The sequence below is a fragment of the Ceratocystis lukuohia genome (genome assembly GCF_044167205.1).
Source record: "Ceratocystis lukuohia strain C4212 chromosome Unknown Supercontig8_pilon, whole genome shotgun sequence".
Taxonomy (NCBI): domain Eukaryota; kingdom Fungi; phylum Ascomycota; class Sordariomycetes; order Microascales; family Ceratocystidaceae; genus Ceratocystis; species Ceratocystis lukuohia.
Genome location: NW_027263527.1, coordinates 900,882 through 920,415, shown reverse-complemented (window position 1 = coordinate 920,415; position 19,534 = coordinate 900,882). Strand labels below are relative to the sequence as shown.

At 48.7% G+C, this 19,534-nt stretch overlaps 6 protein-coding genes across 6 annotated transcripts; 3 read left to right on the top strand and 3 right to left on the bottom strand.

Moving 5' to 3' along the window:
• Positions 1-34: 34 nt before the first annotated feature.
• Positions 35-2,331, top strand: HOO65_080228 (Retrotransposable element Tf2 155 kDa protein type 1; the record flags this gene model as incomplete). The annotated part of the gene is made up of 2 exons (XM_071004181.1): positions 35-1,172; positions 1,220-2,331. 2 exons carry the CDS (start codon positions 35-37, stop codon positions 2,329-2,331), a joined length of 2,250 nt encoding a protein of 749 aa, XP_070856458.1.
• A 2,603-nt stretch (positions 2,332-4,934) lies between these two features.
• HOO65_080227 (AP-3 complex subunit beta-2) lies at positions 4,935-7,656 on the top strand (the record flags this gene model as incomplete). Its single annotated transcript, XM_071004154.1, has 3 exons — positions 4,935-5,055; positions 5,174-5,316; positions 5,416-7,656. 3 exons carry the CDS (start codon positions 4,935-4,937, stop codon positions 7,654-7,656), a joined length of 2,505 nt encoding a protein of 834 aa, XP_070856457.1.
• Positions 7,657-7,798: 142 nt separating this feature from the next.
• HOO65_080226 (3-hydroxyisobutyrate dehydrogenase) lies at positions 7,799-9,014 on the bottom strand (the record flags this gene model as incomplete). Its single annotated transcript, XM_071004322.1, has 3 exons — positions 7,799-8,578; positions 8,649-8,828; positions 8,892-9,014. 3 exons carry the CDS (start codon positions 9,012-9,014, stop codon positions 7,799-7,801), a joined length of 1,083 nt encoding a protein of 360 aa, XP_070856456.1.
• Positions 9,015-10,202: 1,188 nt separating this feature from the next.
• Positions 10,203-11,771, bottom strand: HOO65_080225 (uncharacterized protein; the record flags this gene model as incomplete). Its single annotated transcript, XM_071004251.1, has 3 exons — positions 10,203-10,236; positions 10,306-11,500; positions 11,669-11,771. 3 exons carry the CDS (start codon positions 11,769-11,771, stop codon positions 10,203-10,205), a joined length of 1,332 nt encoding a protein of 443 aa, XP_070856455.1.
• A 3,396-nt stretch (positions 11,772-15,167) lies between these two features.
• On the top strand, positions 15,168-16,184 carry HOO65_080224 (uncharacterized protein; the record flags this gene model as incomplete). The annotated part of the gene is made up of 4 exons (XM_071004345.1): positions 15,168-15,261; positions 15,433-15,755; positions 15,913-15,961; positions 16,054-16,184. 4 exons carry the CDS (start codon positions 15,168-15,170, stop codon positions 16,182-16,184), a joined length of 597 nt encoding a protein of 198 aa, XP_070856454.1.
• A 668-nt stretch (positions 16,185-16,852) lies between these two features.
• HOO65_080223 (serine/threonine-protein phosphatase) lies at positions 16,853-18,169 on the bottom strand (the record flags this gene model as incomplete). The annotated part of the gene is made up of 3 exons (XM_071004302.1): positions 16,853-17,568; positions 17,727-17,960; positions 18,154-18,169. 3 exons carry the CDS (start codon positions 18,167-18,169, stop codon positions 16,853-16,855), a joined length of 966 nt encoding a protein of 321 aa, XP_070856453.1.
• Positions 18,170-19,534: the final 1,365 nt, after the last annotated feature.

Sequence of the window (19,534 nt, the reverse complement as noted above, 5' to 3'; positions counted from 1 at the left end):
TCTGTCCTCTGTCCCCATTCCAAACCTCACCAGTATGAATCCCTCGAACCCTGTCCCGCCCACTCCTGTGTCTACAGCGCTCCCTACCCCTGCCGAAATGAAGGATGCACTGGAGGAGATGCACAGCCAGCTGGAGCACTCTCAACATACCCAGAAGGAGATAAACCAGAAGCTAGAACGCTCTGAGCAAGCTCAGGAACAAATATTCCAACAGTTCGAGGAGGAAATCAAAAACCTCCAGCAACAGATGACAGCCAGTCTGTTGCAGATCACCCAGGCCTTTGTCACCTCAGAACCTCTACTGGCCCTAGTGGCACCTAATGCCTTCGCAGTCTCAGCGATCCCAGAGCCACAACCGGCCAGGCGCCCCAAGCCACGGCTCCCTGACATCCACCTCTTCTCAGGAAAGGGGTCGGAATACCAAGTATGGTCCCAGACAGCAGAGGCCAATGTGGAGCAAGATGGTGACGCCATTGGGAATGACAGTAACCAGTTCACCTACCTGTGGATGCGGATATCCACTGCAGCTCAAACCAAGGTGTCGCCGCTGTACAGACAGGCCAAATCGAAGAACCACACTGCTGCCCAATTCCTCAAAGCACTGGACGCCATATTTCTGGATCCCCATGCAGAGGAACGTGCCGAGGCTGAGCTGTACCGCCTGAGCCAGGGAAATAACGAACCGTTTTCAGTGTTCATGCCAAAGTTTGAGAACCTGCTTCTTGAGGCTGGGATTGTTGGCGACCGCGCTTGCATCTCAATCCTCAAACGATGCCTCAACGACGAGCTCATCAGGGCCGTCTGCACAGGCGTCAAAGCTAAAACCTACCCCGCCTTTGTCTCTGAGGTCTTTGGCCTGGCCTCTGACCTGGAAGCACTGAGAGGGCGCCAGACCCAGATGAACACGCACCCTAGATTTGGCCATTGGACCCCTGCCCCAGCACCTCCGACCCAGGCCGCTCCCTCGCCGGACAAAATGGATTGGCAACCATCCAACGTCCCACTCAAGCCCATAACCCCAGGCGAGAGGGAAAGCCTCAAGCAATCGAACTCGTGTTTCCGCTGCCGCAAACCAGGTCATGTGCGGCGGAACTGTCCCCTTAACCAGGGGCAGCCAGTGGTAACCCGGGCCATGGAACCCCAGCAACCGGACAACACTTCAGTCCCCCCTAGTGAACATCAGGAAAACTAGTAGGCCTGGATGACTGTCGCCATCCAGTGCCTGAAGGGGAAACGATTGCTAAGGAGGAAAAGGGAGCCACCGGTACTTATATAGATGTCACGTTGAATAAAAATATCTTGACCGCTGCTTTCGTTGACTCCGGATGCCTCTGCCTAGCAACTATTTCCCCGCGCACTGTCCTCAGGTGTAAAGCCACCACCCTCCCCATTGTACCCCGTCCAGTTGAACAAGTCATCGGCGACCCCAACCCCCCAATAATAACTCAGATTGCTGTTATTAATTTGGGCCTTGGGGGTCATGACGAAAAACTCTATGCATACATTGTCCCTGACCAGACAGAAGACCTAATCCTAGGCCAACGTTGGCTAACAGACCACGATGCCTCTGTACGCCCATCCCAGAATGAAGTCATCTTACGAAAACCCTTCAGACTCTGCCTCACGACTACCCCCCTTGACCCAGACACCACAGCCATTTCCCAGTGTACGGTACGGGCATTCCGGGCCCAAGTTACTAAGACCAAAGGCGTCCGCGTCTTTTCAGCCTCCCTCCACGATATCGAGAAAGCCTTGCAAACCAAGATCTACACTGACCCCCGAACGTCTTGCCCCAGCTGGCTACTCCCAGTCATCAGCGCATTTGACAGAAAGAAGGCCGCTACTCTGCCGCCGTCACGACCAGGCCTGGACACTGAGATTCGACTAAAGCCAGATGAATCGACCCCCGCATGTCCCCTGTATTCCATGAGCAGAGAGGAGCTGCTAGCCCTACGACAAACCCTGTACGAGCTCCTCGACTCTGGCTTCATTCGGGCTAGTAGTGCCGAAGGAGGAGCCCCAGTGATCTTTGTCAAGAAACCCAGCGGAGGCATTCGCTTCTGCATTGACTACCGCGCCCTGAACAACGCCACAGAGAAGGATGGATACCCACTGCCACTCATCCATGACACTCTCCGTGACATTGCTTCAGCCAAATACGTCTCCAAGGTCGACGTCATCTCTGCTTTCCACCGCCTGCGAGTCAAAGAAGGCCATGAATCACGGACTGTTTTCCGCACCCACCTCGGCTCCTTTGAATGGCTAGTGACTCCGTTCGGCTTAAGTGGAGCACCTGCTTCTTTCCAACGGTCGAGTTGTTCTTTAATGTAGAGCCGTTACGCAAATGAATCTTCTTGTCTTTCGTGAAGCCTTACAGTTGAGCCTACGAAAAGGAAAGCATCAAAATGTAGCAAGTGTCATCAGGTTGGCCATACAATGGCTTCGAAGGCATGCCCCCTTAAATATTTAGAGCTTTGCAATACATAATTTCTACTACATTATTTACATCTAACTATCTAGTATGTATGTATGTATTTTTTAACATACCTCTATCTAACAGTTCACTGCCCCACATTACATCACTAGAAAAAAAATTGCCAAAATTAACACCAAAATCAGTAGAATTTAATCAATTTACTATATCTGTATAACGTTGTGGGCATGATCTAGAGGTCCTTATGTGACCAATTGTACCACATGCTGTACATTGACTTGGGCGTTTAGTCCGTCTCATTGTCACAACCTCGAATTCACTCGGCTCACGTTTTGTACTTGATAGTGGAAGACTGCTTTTCATCGCTTTGGACTCTATACGATGAGGCTCCAGAAGGTGAATTGGATCCCCCTTACGCATCAAGTGCCAATGCGAGTGAAAGTCTTGTAGAAGAAGAGGCTCGCCTTGGCGTTCAGCCAGTACATGTACACAGGGGAGCCCGTAGACAAGTGTAAAAGTACCTGTACAGGTAGGCGATGGAGGGGGGTCCTTCCACTGTAGCTGTCGCTGCTCTTCGACCTTTCGCAGTGCTTCATATGAGACCCAGCCTTGTACAGCCCTATATATAGCCTCGTCAAGCTCAATAGGTGTACGAAGATGCTGTCTCACTTGGTTAGATTCTAACCCAGAAAGTTGGTTGCATAATGCAAGCCGAATTGCCTTCCATGCTTCAAATAGGTCATATGTTGACCTCCGGAGGTACGATTTCAACAGCGCATGGATTCCTTCGACACGGGAAGTAGATGTATTCCCAAAATGTGCCTGTTTATCAACCTATGCAGCAACACGTTTCTCCTTGAATGGCAGAAGCCATGTCTCCTTGATGTACCCAGCATGCTGGAGGTTCGTTGACCCGTATTTCCTCTCGAATTCTTTGAGGCGTTCTTCGTACATCTCCTCAGTTGGTGAATTGAGGATCAAAAACCAAAACTTGTAGAATTCGTTCCATTCTTCGGTTATCGGGAACGCTGGTTGGCACCGTGCAAGGACTGCCTTGTTTGCATGCCAGGCACAGAGAGATGTTGCTGATGGGAAAAGAGACGAGACTGATTGATGGCGGCAAGGCACCGATCGGTCAAGATAACTGAAGGAAAGACTCCATTGCACTGCTCATACAATTCCTTCAACTGTTGAAGGGCCCACGTATAGTCCTCTTCAGTCTCGCCACTCAAAAATGCAAAGGCGATACAGAAGGAGCGGCTAGTTGCATCAACGCCAATCATATCGAGAAGTGGCATGTTGTATTTGTTTGTCTTATACGTACAGTCGAGGAGGATGACTTCAGGGTATGCTCGGAGATAAGCAAGAGAATCGCGGTGTGCGAAAAAAATTGCTGTCACATGGCTGTCTGGCCCGTACTGTACACGACTCCAGAAGCCTTCTTTCTCAAGTTGATTGGCAAGTGCATGAATTGGGCTTTCACCCTGACGAGAGTCTCGGCGTATGTCAGCCATACGGTTATATATGTCTTGACGTGTAGCTAGAGAGTCACCCAGTCGTACAATCTTCTGTATCTCCTTTGGTGCGAGGCCAGAGTTTGTGAGTTTTTCTAGGTCTGGTGTGCGCGCGAGTTACCGGTGGATAGGATGCGCAGATGGGTGTAGGCTTGGTTCGTGGTTATGGACAGCGAAGCGTATGTCAGTAATACGGTTATATGTCTTGACGTGTAGCTAGAGAGCCACCCAGTCGTACAATCTTCTGTATCTCCTTTGGTGCGAGGCCAGAGTTCGTGAGTTTTTCTAGGTCTGGTGTGCGCGAGTTGCCGGTGGATAGGATGCGCAGACGGGTGTAGGCTTGGTTCGTGGTTATGGACAGCGAAGCGTATGTCAGGGCGGTGTTTTAGAGTCCAGCCTTCACTGGACTCCTTAGCCAGGACTGAAAAGGGGCAATTCGTGATACGAGTAGTCGTTCTTCTCTTTCCCTGACAAAAATTGTCTAGAGAAGGTGGTTGGCGGCTACGGTCGCATGCGTAGTAGACTTTTAACAAGCCATTTGTTTTCGCAGACCAGTCTTTGTGTTGTAAAGGCATAGCCTCGAGGCTTTGCATACGAGTTAATTGACTCAAATAAGGCATTGCGTGACTCGAAAAGGCCCCAGGAGGGAGGCAGTCGCTTAGGAAGGCGACCATTCCATTTTTAGTGCATATTTTGGGGTTGATTTTGGTGGTGAAGAGTCTTTTTGGGAATTTAGGACAGTAGTGATGCAGGGCAGTAGATGTTGAAAATTTTCAAATCAAATTGGTGATGTAGGACAAGTCGATGGCAAAAAATATTCAAGTAATTGATGTGTGCGTTAGCGCACCGTTAGATTCATATACACTACGTTAGATGCATTTGCATTGCATGTACCCTGTTGCCACACTCAGTGGCCCCACACAAGCTTTACTGCCCATTCTAGGTTCACCGCCTTTACTGCCTCCATCACAGGCTTTAGTTTCACGATGATTGATAATTTGGCCCAAGACTACGCCATTACGCAAACGCCCACCAAAACCTTTGCGCTCTTCTCTCTACAAAAAGACATGGAATCAATTGCGCGCATCTCATCACTTCTCGAGAGTGGTAAGCCCATTACAAGACCACTACCACTATCACAAGCTATAACCCCGCTAATGCTTGCTACCTTGCCTACACGATGGACATGGGCAGCTAATCAACCGTCTTCCAACCCGTTATATAGCTCGAGACTTGACCCTTGATGCAGCCCAATCATCGAGGTTGAACCCGCGCTTTTCGCGGCCGTTAGACCATAACCAGATCAAGAAACTACTTGACAGTCGCAGCGATCGCGATGTCCTCGATGGCCTGCGACGAGTTTTAGAGGTACGTATCATAGAACAGCTACCCTCCTCCTTTGGCAAACCGCACCTAACACATGCTTTCTTCCTCTCTCACATATAGATGATGTACCGCAATCAACAGACGCTTTCGTTCTTCTCGTCCATTGTGAAAAATGTTGCCTCACCGAATCTTGAAATCAAAAAGCTCGTCTACATCTATACCGTTCATCATGCTGAGCAGGATCCCGATGTTGCTCTTCTCTCCATTAACACCATTCAAAAGTCACTTTCGGATTCAAATCCACAAGTACGTGCTCTAGCTCTCAAGACTATGTCGGGCATACGGGTTCCGGTTATTAGTCAGATCGTCACCCTGGCTATAAAAAAAGGCGTGGCCGACATGAGTCCGTTTGTGCGTCGGGCTGCCGCTCTTGCCATCCCCAAGTGCTACCGACTGAACCCCAGTCAGCTGCCATCTCTCCTCGAGTACATGTCGACCTTGCTAGCAGACAAGTACTACGTAGCTGGTGCAGCCGTCATGGCATTTCTAGAAATCTGCCCAGAACGGATCGACCTCATACACAAGCACTACCGGTCGCTGGTCCGCAAAATTATCGATATGGACGACTGGAGCCAGATTGCCACGATCCGCATGCTGACATTTTATGCCCGGAAATGTTTCCCCAGACGAACGCGCCGGGTGCAAAGGAAAGGAGCCAAAACTTCGTCCTATACGACGTCTCCCAATGATCTCCAAGATTTCTATGGTGAACCCGACTATGGAGAAACCACGCCAAGCCAGGACGGCGATACCGAAGAGGTTATCCTTGACAAAGACCTAGAACTTCTTCTTAGCAGCATCACGCCGCTGCTCCATAGCCGCAGCTCTGGTGTTATACTTGCCGTAACTCGCTGTTTTGTTGATATTGGAACATCAGAGTATGTCTCGCAGGCCATTGGACCTCTGGTATCTCTTTTACGTAGCTCTGCTGATATCCAGCAGGTCGCAATGTACAACATTGTTACTGTGTGCTTGTCTCGGCCCCAGGACTTTGTCCGCTATTCGTCCCACTTCCTAGTACGGGCTACGGATCCTGTACCAGTTTGGGAGCTAAAACTTGAAGTTCTTACTCTCATATTCCCACATAGCCCAGCCCATACCAAAGGCCTTATTCTCAACGAGCTAGAGCATTTTGCTCGCAGGACTTGCAACAAGATTCTTCAGCGCGAAGCTGTGCGTGCTATTGGCCGCTGCGCGCAGTCTCATCCTCAGACTGCGGCACGCTGTTTGCGTCTATTACTTAGTCAAATTACTAGTCTAGACGGTACTCTAGCCTCAGAATCACTAACCGTCATTAGACATTTAATCCAGCAAGATCCCGAGAGCCATACGAATACTGTCATTCGTCTAGCCAAGAACCTGGACTCGGCAACCGAACCTCAAGCTAGGGCCACCATTATCTGGCTAGTTGGCGAGTTCTCGGGGCTTGGCGGCGAAGACAATATTGCCCCGGATGTTTTGCGGATTCTGCTCAAGAGTTTTGCCACGGAGTCTGAGGATGCCAAACGACAGATTGTGCTTTTAGCTGCAAAGGTGTACCTGCATTATATCAATTCTAAGAATGACATGCAAAAAGAGCCACTATCGTCACTTACTACACGGAATGATACAGACTCCGAAGATGACCATCCTATCGCCCAGCTATGGAGATATGTCGCTGCACTCGTCCGCTATGACACGTCTTACGACTTGCGCGATCGAGCACGCATGTGCCGGTCGCTTATTGGCGTGCCACAACTCGCAACTCTCCTACTCCTCGCACCTAAACCTGCCCCACAAGCCCCCAGCCCGTCCGACAGTCGCAAAGGCCTGCGCCTTGGATCATCTACGCTTGTTCTCGGTGGAGTAGGCGGTATCCACGGTATTCGCGGCTACGAAGCTATGCCGGACTGGGTCTCTGACGGTGCTGAACCAAGCCCGAGTCTGCGTGACTCAGAGGAAACTTCTTCAGTTCCCTCGGCGATGGCTTACAGTGCCGACACAGAAAAGAGGGTGCTAACCGCTGCTGAGAGACTAAGCGAGGCTTCGCGGAGTACTAGCCTAGGAGTGCCAGTTAACAAGATGGCGGGATCTGAGCCAGGCGCATTTTCGAACGGAGGCGAGAGAGGGTCAGCTTCCGGCACGGGCGAGAAGTCGTTAGATGATTGGCTAGCAGAAAGCGAGAGCGAGGAAGAAGATGAAGACGAAGATGAAGATGAAGACGAGGAGTCGGACGATGAGGAGAGCGAAGAAGACGATGATGATGAAGATGATGACGATGACGATGGAGAAGATGAGGAAAGCAGTGATGCAGACTCTGAAAACGCGCGACTGATGCATTAATTCCTGGCATGGCACCACATGCTTTATTACCTCCTTATCTACATACATCCGTGTACGACCTCTCATAGCCTTTCTGATAAAAACACTCATTTCCTCAGTGACACAGCTATAGTCTTAGCCTCTCTACTAGACAGTCCTCTATTTACTCTTTCCCGCCTAACCACCTATACAATACCGAAAAGTCCCTATCCGCACACTTCTCATCTGCAATCGCATCGGCATACACTTGGCGCACGCGTTCGACCAGCTCCAGTCTTGCCTCACGATCTTTTGCTGCCGTAGCTGCCAGCCGCAAATCCTTCGCCATAAGTCGAAGCCCAAAACCGCCTTTGTAATCGCGGCTGGCTGGTGCTGTAGGCACCACTCCTGGCACCGGGTTATTTACCTCAACAGGCCAACAGCGCCCAGTACTCGTAGCCAACACGCTGGCCAGCACATTCGCATCCAGACCCCAGCGCATGCCAAAGTTCATGGCTTCGGCGGTCGCAATGTTGGCGACACCGAGCACGTAATTGTTAGCCAGCTTAGCGACAAGCCCCGAGCCTGGAGGACCGCAATGGGTCACGCGCTTTCCCATAGTTTGGAGAATCGGCGTGACAATGGCAGCGCTGTCAGGCGTCGCCCCCAGCATGAACGTGAGGGCTCCAGCGGCAGCACCAACAACACCACCAGACATTGGAGCATCAACAAAAATAGACTTAATAGAACCAGTCTCACCAAGTTCGGATGAGCTAGATTTAGAAGGGGGCGGAGACGGTCGGTTGTGTGATTCAATGAGGGCACCAACAGCACGAGAGGTTGTGGGATCGATAGTTGAGCAATCAATAAATGTTCGGCCACGCACCGGCAGGTCAGCGGAGACAATTTCATCATAGACGGCCTTCACATGTGCGGGCTCAGGCAGCACAGTAATAACAAAGTCCTACCGGTTATTGATTCGGCGTTAACAACAAACTAGGGGGAAGGAGTTTACTAAAGTTGCAGATGCTTACTGCGTCCCGTACAGCACCCGGTGCGTTCTCCGCAACACCCACCCGAGCGCCAGCCGAAATCGATGAACTTTTCTTACACTCAGCCGCGAATTTCTGCGTGGTTTTCAAGTCGATATCAAATACGCATAGCTGGTCGCTCGAAGATAGCTTTGCTTGCAGGTTGCCCGCCATCTGATAGCCCTGAAACCGGTTGTCAGTGGCAGTGAATAGGGCTTTTTGTGGTAGTCGAGAGTGGTACTATACCATTTGCCCGAGGCCTATGAAGCCATAGCTTGCCAGACGCCCTCCAGTCCTTGAAAAGAAGCGTTTTTGAGGCAGAGTAATAGATGGGACGCTGCCCATTCTCACAACCTGTCGTGTAAGCATATTGTAGATATATTTTGTTGTTATTGTTCATTTAAAGCCGAATCAGTTGATCTAACGTGGGCAAAGGGCCAGTTGAGGCCCCCATTTAGGTTTTTATCTCCAAATTTCCATCTGACAACCTTCTCGTTCATGTGACGCTGGGGAGTCAGTCTAATGGTTGATTAGCTTCGGAAGTTGCACTTTACTCCAAATATCTTCTTCGTCGTCGACAGTACTAGGGTCCGTTAGGGTTTGTAATATGTTTTTTAAAATGCACGACAGCTCCAAAACTACTCTCAACAGTGTGAAGAAACGCAAATAGAGTGCTGCAATAAATACTAACTGTTCTGTAATCCAGTTCAAAGAATATCCCACTTAGAAAAAAAAGACTGAAAATATCTAAAAGGCAAGGAAAAAGTGGTACAAGGAGAGGGAGGATTTGAAAGGCATGTTTGGATATTGAAGAGAGATATCGAAGATGGATACGGAAGCGGAAGTGTGGCTTTTCGGGATTCTCGACAGCAGGCCGTCGTCACCGATGCCACACGGCGCTTTATATGGCAATACAGACAAGGTAACCCTGGGCCAGGCGTTCTGAACAGTCGAGTTTCAAATCTGCCGTCGTTATGAGATAAATAAGGCAAGACATGAAATAAAGCAGACCCGGAGAAAAGTCTGCCAAGGCCCGCATGGAAGTATAAAGACTAGGAAGGGGGTATGTGGTATGTGAAGAATCAAAAACAAGAGCAAAACGCAAGCAACCAGATGATGTGACGACGCAAAGCAGGACATGGGGACATGAAGGGAATGAGAATTAAAGACAAACATGAAGGTTGAATAAACGAAGCGACCTGGTTAGGAAGCAAAGACCAAGGCAACGAAGTGAATATGAAAAGAGAGTACAAGGACGCAAGGTATCAGGCATAACAGAAGGCTAAAGCCCACACTACCAAAAGCAGAGAGAACGTCAGCCTCCTGCAGATCCGAAGGAAAAGAAACAGGATGCCAAGGACAAGGAAGAAAAGAACAAAAAAGATATAATAACCGTACAAAAACACCAAAAGTACCCACCGCAAAGCTTTCGGACGCGAAAGACGCAAAGAGGAAAAGCAGACCTAAAAGATCGAAAACGAAAAGAAAAACAAAGGTACAGCAAAAGAAAAAAAAACATGAGGGTAATAATGGGTAATTAAAGTTGAAACGCAACGCTTATAGGGCACCCATGAGCCACGGCACAATAGCACTATTAATCATTCTGGTTAGCTGACGGAAATCCAAACAAGGCAGTCTTCTTTTACTCCAGGATACATACCCAACTGCCATGGTGGCAGATATGCCCCATAGCGCACGGCGGCGCACAACCTTTTTCCGCTCCGCAATCTCAGTCTTGACCTTTTTCGCAGTGCGCTCTTGCTCTTCATCGGCATTAGCCTGTGTCTCAGCTGCACCAGCCATCTCACTGCCCTTGCTAGATGAGGCCTCCTCGACAGAGATCTCATTAGCCTTGCGCTTGCTTCTACGCGTCATAGTGCTCGAAGTCTCGGTGGCTTCAGCTTGCTCCTCAACTTCAGCCTGAACAGTTTGAGTGGTCTCAGCAGCGCCTGTGGATGGTGCGATAGCCGCCTTAGAGGTTTCAACCATTTGCTTGGCCTCTTCAATCATACGACGGGTATCTTCAGCTGACGGCGGCTCCGCGGTAGCGAAGGAAATAGATGGGGTGGGAAGCTGCTGCTCTTCCTTAGCTTCGGGAATGGGCGCCTCAAGCTTGGCCGGCTCCTCATGAATTGTCTCCTCGGGTGCAACAGAGGGCTCCTTGGTACTCTTACGAGTGACTCTTCTGCGGGTCTTTGTCTCCTTGACGGGTGCGGGCTCTTCCTCAGCAGTAGGCTCTACAGACACCTTGCGAGTAGATCTCTTTCTTGGCGAGGCAATGGTGCGCTTTGCAGGAGTAGCCATAGTCTTTACGGGACTGCAAGAGCGGCGACCACGTGTGCGTGCAATCCCCGTAGGCGTAGGCGGGACGAAAACAGGCGCAGTATCAAACTTAGGAGGAGCAGCAATCTTCTTGATAGGGGAGCCATCGCTAGGGATGGAAACAGAGATGGGGGTAGGATCCAAAAGAGCAGAAATCCAAGCCTCGATCTTGTACTCGGCGGCTAGTTCCATGGCCTGCGTAGGGGGAATCCAGATGTTTCCAGCAGTTTCTTCGGGGCTTGTCGTAGGCTGACTCTTGATCCAATTGCGCTCATCCTCCTCCTCAAGCGCCTCGGCCCAGGGGAAAGCAGCCTTGAACATCCCGGTGGCAGAAATGTAGCCATCATGGCTGCGGCGCATTAAGAAGTAGCTACTAGGCGACGACTTGAAAATACCAGAAACGATGCCCTTAGGTAGTGGCGCACGAAGATGAACGTAGTCGAAGTAGCCAAGCGGGGCGTTTTGGGCAGTGCCGACCATCTTAGGAGTCAGCTTAGTCTGTCCCAAACGTCGACGGCTAACAAGTTCGGCATCTAGAGAATATAAAACGTGTTAGTGAAATCAGGTACGCCGTCGCGAAACCGTGAAGAAAAAAGGGCAGTTGAAACGCGCGGGATTCGCACCCCCCAACTGGTAGGAAGCCGACGCGACGCCATGACAGCCGCAGTTTTCGGGAGACGAATCACAGTCGAAACACGTACGGAAAGGAACATCACCAATCATCAGTGGGTTGATGCGGTTAGGGAGATGGCGGCGAGTTGTCGGAGCCGGAGAGGTGATAATAGAAGAAGCCGGTGATTCCATTTTGGCAGTGAGCGAATGAGATGCTACGAGCCGAGTACAATATGCGAATGATAGAGCGTCAGGCTGGCGATATACAGAATGCAGCGGCGTGCAAAATCGCGGCGTGTTTGTTTGTATTCGCGTGAATGGGCCAAACAACCAGCACAAGCAGATGCCGGTTCTTGACGATAGTCTTTTTGCGAAAAGCAAAAAAATATATTCGTATAGGGTAGGACACTGAGCAATAATCCGAGTCGCAGATATTGCTGGAAATGGAGAAAAAAAGAAAGTCAGGTTAGGGGATTAAAAGAAAAATAAAGAAAAAAAGGACAGTAGAAAGGCGGCTTGTTTTTTACTCCTGGGCAACGAGGGACAAGTAAGGGAATAAGAGGTATTGTACCAGGAAGATAAAAAGAAATAGAAGAAAGGGAAGAAAAGGAAGAGAGGATGGGCAATGCGAGGGGAAGGGAAGAAGTCAGAAGAAAAAAAAAATAAACTCGCCTATAGATTAGATTACACGAGAGAAAATAGGAAAATAAGGGCAACGACTGGCCAAACAAGGGTCATCCAGGGTTTGGACACAGGCCCCAATTAATAACCAAATACCAAATAGCAAAGACCAACTAAGAACTGGAGTTCCTAAATTGGACGACGAAAACACAACTTGGAACTATTCTTTCTGTTGACGATGGGATAAGGCTCCTATCCTCTGTGCCAGTTCAGGGCCGCCGCGTCTTTTTCGTTTGTTCTGACACGCTGCTGTCGCCGCCAATATGGCCTGGCTTTTCGGGATTTAGAACAGGTTGCTTGCGGGAACGTGCCAGGGGTACAATGGGGAAATAAAACGGGCCTCAGGAACAATGGGGAAGGCGAGCAATTTCTAGCAAGGAATTCAATCAAAGTGAATTGAAATATTCGTGATGATAAAGTGTTGCGAGTGACAGTCTCACGGTGCAGAATTCAAGTTTCAATTCTTCAAGGCTGCTGCCTTTTACAACGGGCTCCGTATACCTGGACCCGCCCACAGGAAACAGCAAGTGCCGCATACGAAAATGCAAAAAAATACAAAAATAAGCACCAATATATCTAGGTACCACGCTAACAGGCTTCCAGCTCTTCTTTCTCCAACGCGCTAATTTTAAAGTGTCTTGATCGCCTCCTATTGGTCGTATCCGTCTGCTCGCGTTTCCTCAACCAATCGCAAGGACCCAGCTGATTTTGGGATATGTTAGGGACAGTACTTCAGCCAGCCCACAGTGTTTCTTCTCCTTTCTTGAGCAGCGCGCACTGCTGAGCAAAGTTGGCGCGTCAAACAGATAACCTCTCATTTTCTTCTTCGCTGGCAACCCCCTCTCTCTGTCCTGTTATCTTCGTCATCCTATCCTATCATGCATGTAAAGTGACGTCGTCTATAAAGGCATGGTACTATAAACAGTAGCCAGCCCGCAGCAGCAACTTCGCTCTTACCCTTTCTATAGTTTGCCGAAGTGTGTCTTACAGTAACCTTGGAGGGGTGCTGTGCCACTACACGCCTGTTTGCTGCAAGCTCTTTGGCTCTAATTCTCAAAGGTCCAGAACTGAAAACCCAAGAACTTGGCTAAACAGACTGACTCTTCAACATCTCATCCCAACACCAAATCCCGGAATTAAGAAATGACACCGGTCCCTCTTTTTGCCTGCTCTGAGATTTTTGCTATTTGGTTGGGGAGGGGAGAGAAAAGGGCACACTTTAAACCATGAGAATTTCTATCCCCACGGCAAAATAGAACAAGCTCCCAGTAGGAAGCCATTTTAAAACAGAGACCGTTGCTGAGGACAACAAGCCTAGCTCTTTTATGTTATTTAATATATTCTTCCGTCGTATTACGGTGAAATAGCTGTAGGTAGACGTTAAATAGTACAATCAATCAATATATTCTTAGTATATTATCTATATTATCGATACATTTATCTTCTTGAGCCAATTGTGTTTTGTGCAATCAACATCGCTGTGCACAATCCACTCGGTCGTATACCTGGATTTGCATAAGACATGCATTCATAAGGGCCGAGCTTTAGCCGTGAGAAGCCATTGGATAAGGCTGGACCCAAACAAGACAATCAAGATAAGCTACAAGGCTGAACTTTGAGGATTGACCCTATCAACCCTTTCTTCCCTCCACCTGTCATTATCAAGATGGCATTTTGGCTGGGATGATAAAATGCCACATAGTATAATCTAGGCTTTGTAACAGCCAATTGCTATTCTCATGTAAGCCAAGAACACATGTATGCACATGCAAGCCATGTGAAGCTTCTGTTCTTGTCGGGCTGCATCTCGACTTGGGCCTGGCCTGGCCTGGTCGAATTTAGTCCACGTTCAGTCTGGCAGCCCAAGTCCTCATCTTTATTGCTATATTTTGATCTAGTGCTATCCCTTCAATATTCTCGTGAACTTAGCCTCAGAACTTCTATAGACGCCTGTCGAGGGTCGCTTCAAAAAGGAAACCTACCCGACTTGGACCTTTTATTGGCCCAGGGTAACAGACATCAAACGTCAAACAAGACAGCCTAACGAGGGAGAGAAAGAAGTGGACTGGAGAGAAGAAGAGAGGGGAAGGGAAAAAGAGAAAAAGGAAAAAAAAGAAACAAACAAACAAGACATCCGCGTGATGACATTGGTCTGTCTGATTCATAGCTGGCGGCTCGCGGCTCGCGGTTTTGTAGCACGCTGTTTGTTCTCTTAGCACTCGCTGTGATATTGGCTATGGCACATACATTATTACTACATAAAACAAGAGGAAGCTTAGGGCTATACGAGCTTCTTTGTTTGTTACGCCGTATCCAAGCTTCTTCACCTTTACCCCTCCCCCCAGTCTAGCTGTAGCAGCCGATTCGATTGGGGCAAGCAAGGTGTCAGAAAGGACAAGATGATGCGCGCGAGGCAGAAAGAAAACAATTGGTAGAAAAGGGCAGTCTAGTATCTTGTTGTTAGTACCGACTATTAACTAGTTTACTGGTTGAAGCCTTGATTCGCCTCGAGTCCTAGTGAAGTTACAGCGCACTAAACCGCTAAATAACCACAATCCCACGCTGAAGCTAAGCAAGCTCCCCGGTGCCATCCATCCCGCTCTTTCTGCTCCCCTGAGCCTCCTGTCTGCTTTCCACCAGGTTGGCCTTCTTTTTCTCTTTTGCGGCGACCCAAATTCGAATTTCTTCGTTTCCAATTCCTTATATTTTCGGAATTTGCCTTTTTCTTTCCCCTATTTTTCCTTTTCTCCTTGCTTCCTCTCTTATAACAACCTAGGCCTTACTATTGTCTTTTCCCCCTAGCTTATATTTCGGCTTTTCCCTTTCCTAATTCCCCTCTCCGCCATCATCATCATCACCATCACCATCCCTTTTCTATCCAACCCCTCACCAACCTGACAATCCGCAATGGCTTCCCACGACGACGATACCATGCCCGAGGAGACTCAGGGCTACAAGCTCTCCCAGCCCAAGCAGTCTCTGGCTGCCTACCAGAAGATGGGTAAGCTATTTAATCTCCCCATGATCCTCTTGACTGCTGTTATGAGGCTTGCCCATTCATAAGGCTCCCCGCCAGCCTTATGGACCTTTCCTATTCCCCTACTCTTATTGCCCCTAAACCTATGAAGTCACATGCTAATCAGCTCTCTCTCCTCCCCTCCGCCCTATCCAGATGCCAATGATGAGTCTCTCCAGCGCTACAAGGAATCCCTCGGCCTCGGTGGCGGTACCGACCTGTCTGATCCCAAGGACCCGCGTGTCTGCATCATCTTGTCTCTATCTATGGAGTCCGAGGGTCAGCCACCCGTTACCATCGATCTGTCGGCCCCAGGTAGTGAGGCTACCCTGAAAGACAAGCCATTCAAGATCAAGGAAGGTGTCAAGTTCACCATGGTGGCCACCTTTAAGGTGCAGCACGAGATTCTTAGCGGTCTGCACTATGTTCAGGTTGTCAAGCGCAAGGGAATTCGTGTGTCTAAAGACTCGGAGATGATCGTACGTTGCCTCTTTAATCAGCCCGCCAAAAAGCTACAATGGCATATAGTACAAGCACTGCCAAGCTATGCCTTGCGCCGCACTCCACTGCTATGTATACATGCACATGGACAGAAGAACTGCTTTTTGCTAACAATCTACGAATTCTCTATTCTAGGGCTCCTATGCTCCCAACACCGACAAACAACCCGTTTACACTAAGCGCTGTACGTACCCCCGTCTTGTCCCTCCACACCTCCAGTATCAATATATTCATATATATGATATGCAATACACAAAAGTCTAACAACATCTATAGTCCAGAGTGAGGAGGCCCCTAGCGGCATGATTGCACGTGGCCACTACAACGCTATCTCGTCCTTTGTTGATGATGACAAAAAGAAGCACCTCGAGTTCGAGTGGAGCTTTGACATAGCTAAGGATTGGTAAACCAAGAGATGAGAAGAAGGAACACCAAAAATACAGAGATGACAAGGCAATAGACACAAGGGAAACAAGGAAAGCGCCAAGCCCCCTTACAAAAGAGGAAGCTTTGTGTGCTTTCAAGTCTTCCTAGCCCTGGCCTTTCTGCTCTTCTCTCTTTCTCACGTCTTATATGCTATTTTCCTGAAATTCTTTCACGCCTTTAATACCCCCTCATTTTTCAAGTTATTCTTGCTTTCGCTTTGCCCCCTCTCTTCGCTTTTTTCTCTCTCGCATATCTTGCCAATACATATGGGCCATATATATTTTGCTCAGTTCGCTTGCCGGGTCTTCTTTTTTTTCTCCTCTCTCTCTTCTGTTCTCCTCTAACAATGAGACTTTAAACATGCGTGAAACTTGGAAGCTCTTGTCTCCCCTGTCCTTGAAACGAACCCCGCACTGCAAAGTACAATCAAAAGCTTAGCTGGTCACTGCAAAGCAAAGCTTGGTCTTTGCAACACTCTCTGTGTTGCCCAAACCCTGTCTTGAGTTTAAGGATCGCCTTGCCACAAATTCTACTAATGTATATATGTGCTACGAACCATCAACGATGGCCACCAAATAAAATCCGTCAAACATAAAAAAACGGAATAAAACAACACACGGGAGGGAAAAAGCAATGATGTCAATGTGTATCATAGAAAATAGTCCGGTAGTGCCTCAGAGCCTTTATTCCCCCCCATGTTGACACTTTGCAGATCACGGTGCATATCGTTCTCGGGTGCTGCCTCAAAGACATTGAAGAAACGCTCGCCATTGTCCTTGACCTCGAGCACACTGGCCATATTTCCACAGCGATAGCAGTAATTTGGCGCGCTCCAAACAGTGCTCAGACGGTCCTCGTAAAGAACTTGATAGCCCTCCTGACATAGCTGATGAGCGCGTAAAATGTGAGACATGCCGTTGACAGCGAGGAACTTGCGTACGACTTGGCCACCAAACGTGTAGCCGGCTCCCCGAGGTGACAGCGAAAACTCGTCCTTTTCTGCATCGGGGTCGGACCACACAAGGTCGGCCATGGGACCCTCATGGGGAATCTCGCGGAAGCGGTCGATGACTTTGATTTGATCGATAGAATGGATGGACGGAGACAGGCCACCATGTACGCAAAATATTTGATTGTCAATGACCACGCTGAGCGTCAGGTAGTCAAACATATCGGTGAAATAGTTCCATACGTTGGCACTACCATATTTCCGTGCGCACTCAGTGTAAAAGCCGTAGGATTGGGTAACACCGCGAGATTCGTGATTACCGCGAATTAAATGTACTCGGTTGGGATATCGGAGCTTGAGACATACAAGGAGTGAAATGGTCTCGACACTAAACATGCCACGGTCGACATAATCGCCTGTGAAAGGAGAGAGGGCAAATGGTCAGTTATTTTACATGTGAGGGACGAGGATATGAGAGGGCTTGGTAAAAGGACATGAAAGGGGAAGGGGAGATGGACCTCGCATTGAGACGGGGAATGGAGTGAGGATATTGAGGTTAATCAGACGGCCATACCGAGAAATAGGTAGTTGGTATCCGGGCAGTAACCACCAATTTTGAATATCTCAATCAGGTCGTAGAACTGGCCATGAATATCTCCAACTACAGTGATGGGAGCTTTGACGTGCACGACGTTACTCTCGCGCATAAGCAGTTCTTTTGTTTTTGAGCATACTGCTTCGACTACGGACTCAGCGAGTAGCTCCTTTTTGTAGAGGCGGGCTATGCACTCGTCGAGGTCGATGGAAGCTAGGTGGGAGCGAAGAGAGGGAGAGAGCAATATGTTAGTTACATATGAATGATGGATGGCATGTCATATTATGTTATACCAAGTCAGGCTGGCCTATTGGGCCAACAGCAGCAGGGTAGTTTTGGTGGCCAATGTTGTAACAGAACAAGCGAGACTAGACTAGGTCAGTTGGGAGTGTTTGTTGGTACTCACTAGGAAGACCAGGCATTATGGCTGTATGGGGGGGGAGGGGGGAAGGGCTCACTCCCGTAAGGGGGAGGCTGGAGTAGAGTACCAGAGAGGGTAGAGAAGGCAAAGAGAGTAAAGAGGAAAGATACCAAATATCAGATTGGCTTTATTGGTAGATATAATAGCGAGAGGGGTGTGGAATGGCTCCAGCAAACAGTAGGCGACAATAGACAAGCAGCAGCAAACCGCAGGAAAGGATTGTGATAGCCAGAGTCGCGGTTGATATGGGCCAGCCAAGTCAAGTCGAGTAAGTATTGGCGGTTTAGTAGTCTTATGCTCACAATAGTAGGAATTGGTCGATTAGGCAAAGGGAAAGGAAGAGGCAATAGACGAGGAGTCAGGGATTCTCTATGGGGTTACACCGGGAGCTATGGGCGCAACTAAGGAGATCTCGCCGGGACAACGGCGGTAATGGTGATAGTAGTTGTGGTTGTGGTTGCAGGTGTGGTCGTAGTTTTGGAGAGGAACAGGAAGCGACATGGTCACTAGAAGGGAATGACAAAGCCTAAACGGCAATAGAAGAGGAAGAAAGGAAGAGAGATAAAGAGAGCCAAAATCCCAATCAACAAAGAATCAAAACAGAAAAGAAACGACGAAATTGTCGGCAGAACAATTCTAGAAGACGTACATTATTGTGCCACACAACACAAGCACGACAGAGCTTGTTCAAAGCTCATGACTATATTAGAAGCCTGCAAGCTTGTCAGCCTCGAGATCTTGAAGAAAAAAAAAAGGCCATAGGGTATATGATAACCCTAAGCCAGCTACACAAACGGGGTTTAGCCGGTATAGCAGCACTTTCTACATACAGTATCAGCCACATTCCCACCCTCGACCCCCCATCCCCTGCCCGCATTCTCTTTGTCTCTCTCCCCTCTCTTTTTCTCTCCTGGCCTTTCTGATGCTCTCTTCTCTTGCAAACCTTGTCCACCAACAGCGAATCGATCCCATCAAATTGATCCATCCATCATCCATCATCCATAAATCGATCAATTAGGTGTTCATTTGACTTTGTCCATCTTTTAATTATTTATTAATTATTTACTGCCTTTGATTCCCTTGCGAGCGACCCTAATTTCTTATGCCTAACCCAAGCCCTTTGATCTACTTTGTTCTTCTTTCCAGGAATCGCTTCGTTGTTTGTTCACTCCCCTCCCATTTGATCGATTTCATTGATCGATTGATTGAACTGTGTTGATTCGTCGATTTGATGATTCATTGCCCGACTTTTGATTCTCTTCTATTCATTCGTTGATCCCTGCGCCTCTCGCTTCTCTATTACCGTGCTCTGCCTTGCCTGTGGCTTTCTCTTCCGCCCAGCCTGAATAATTGCCTCGCCTGACAC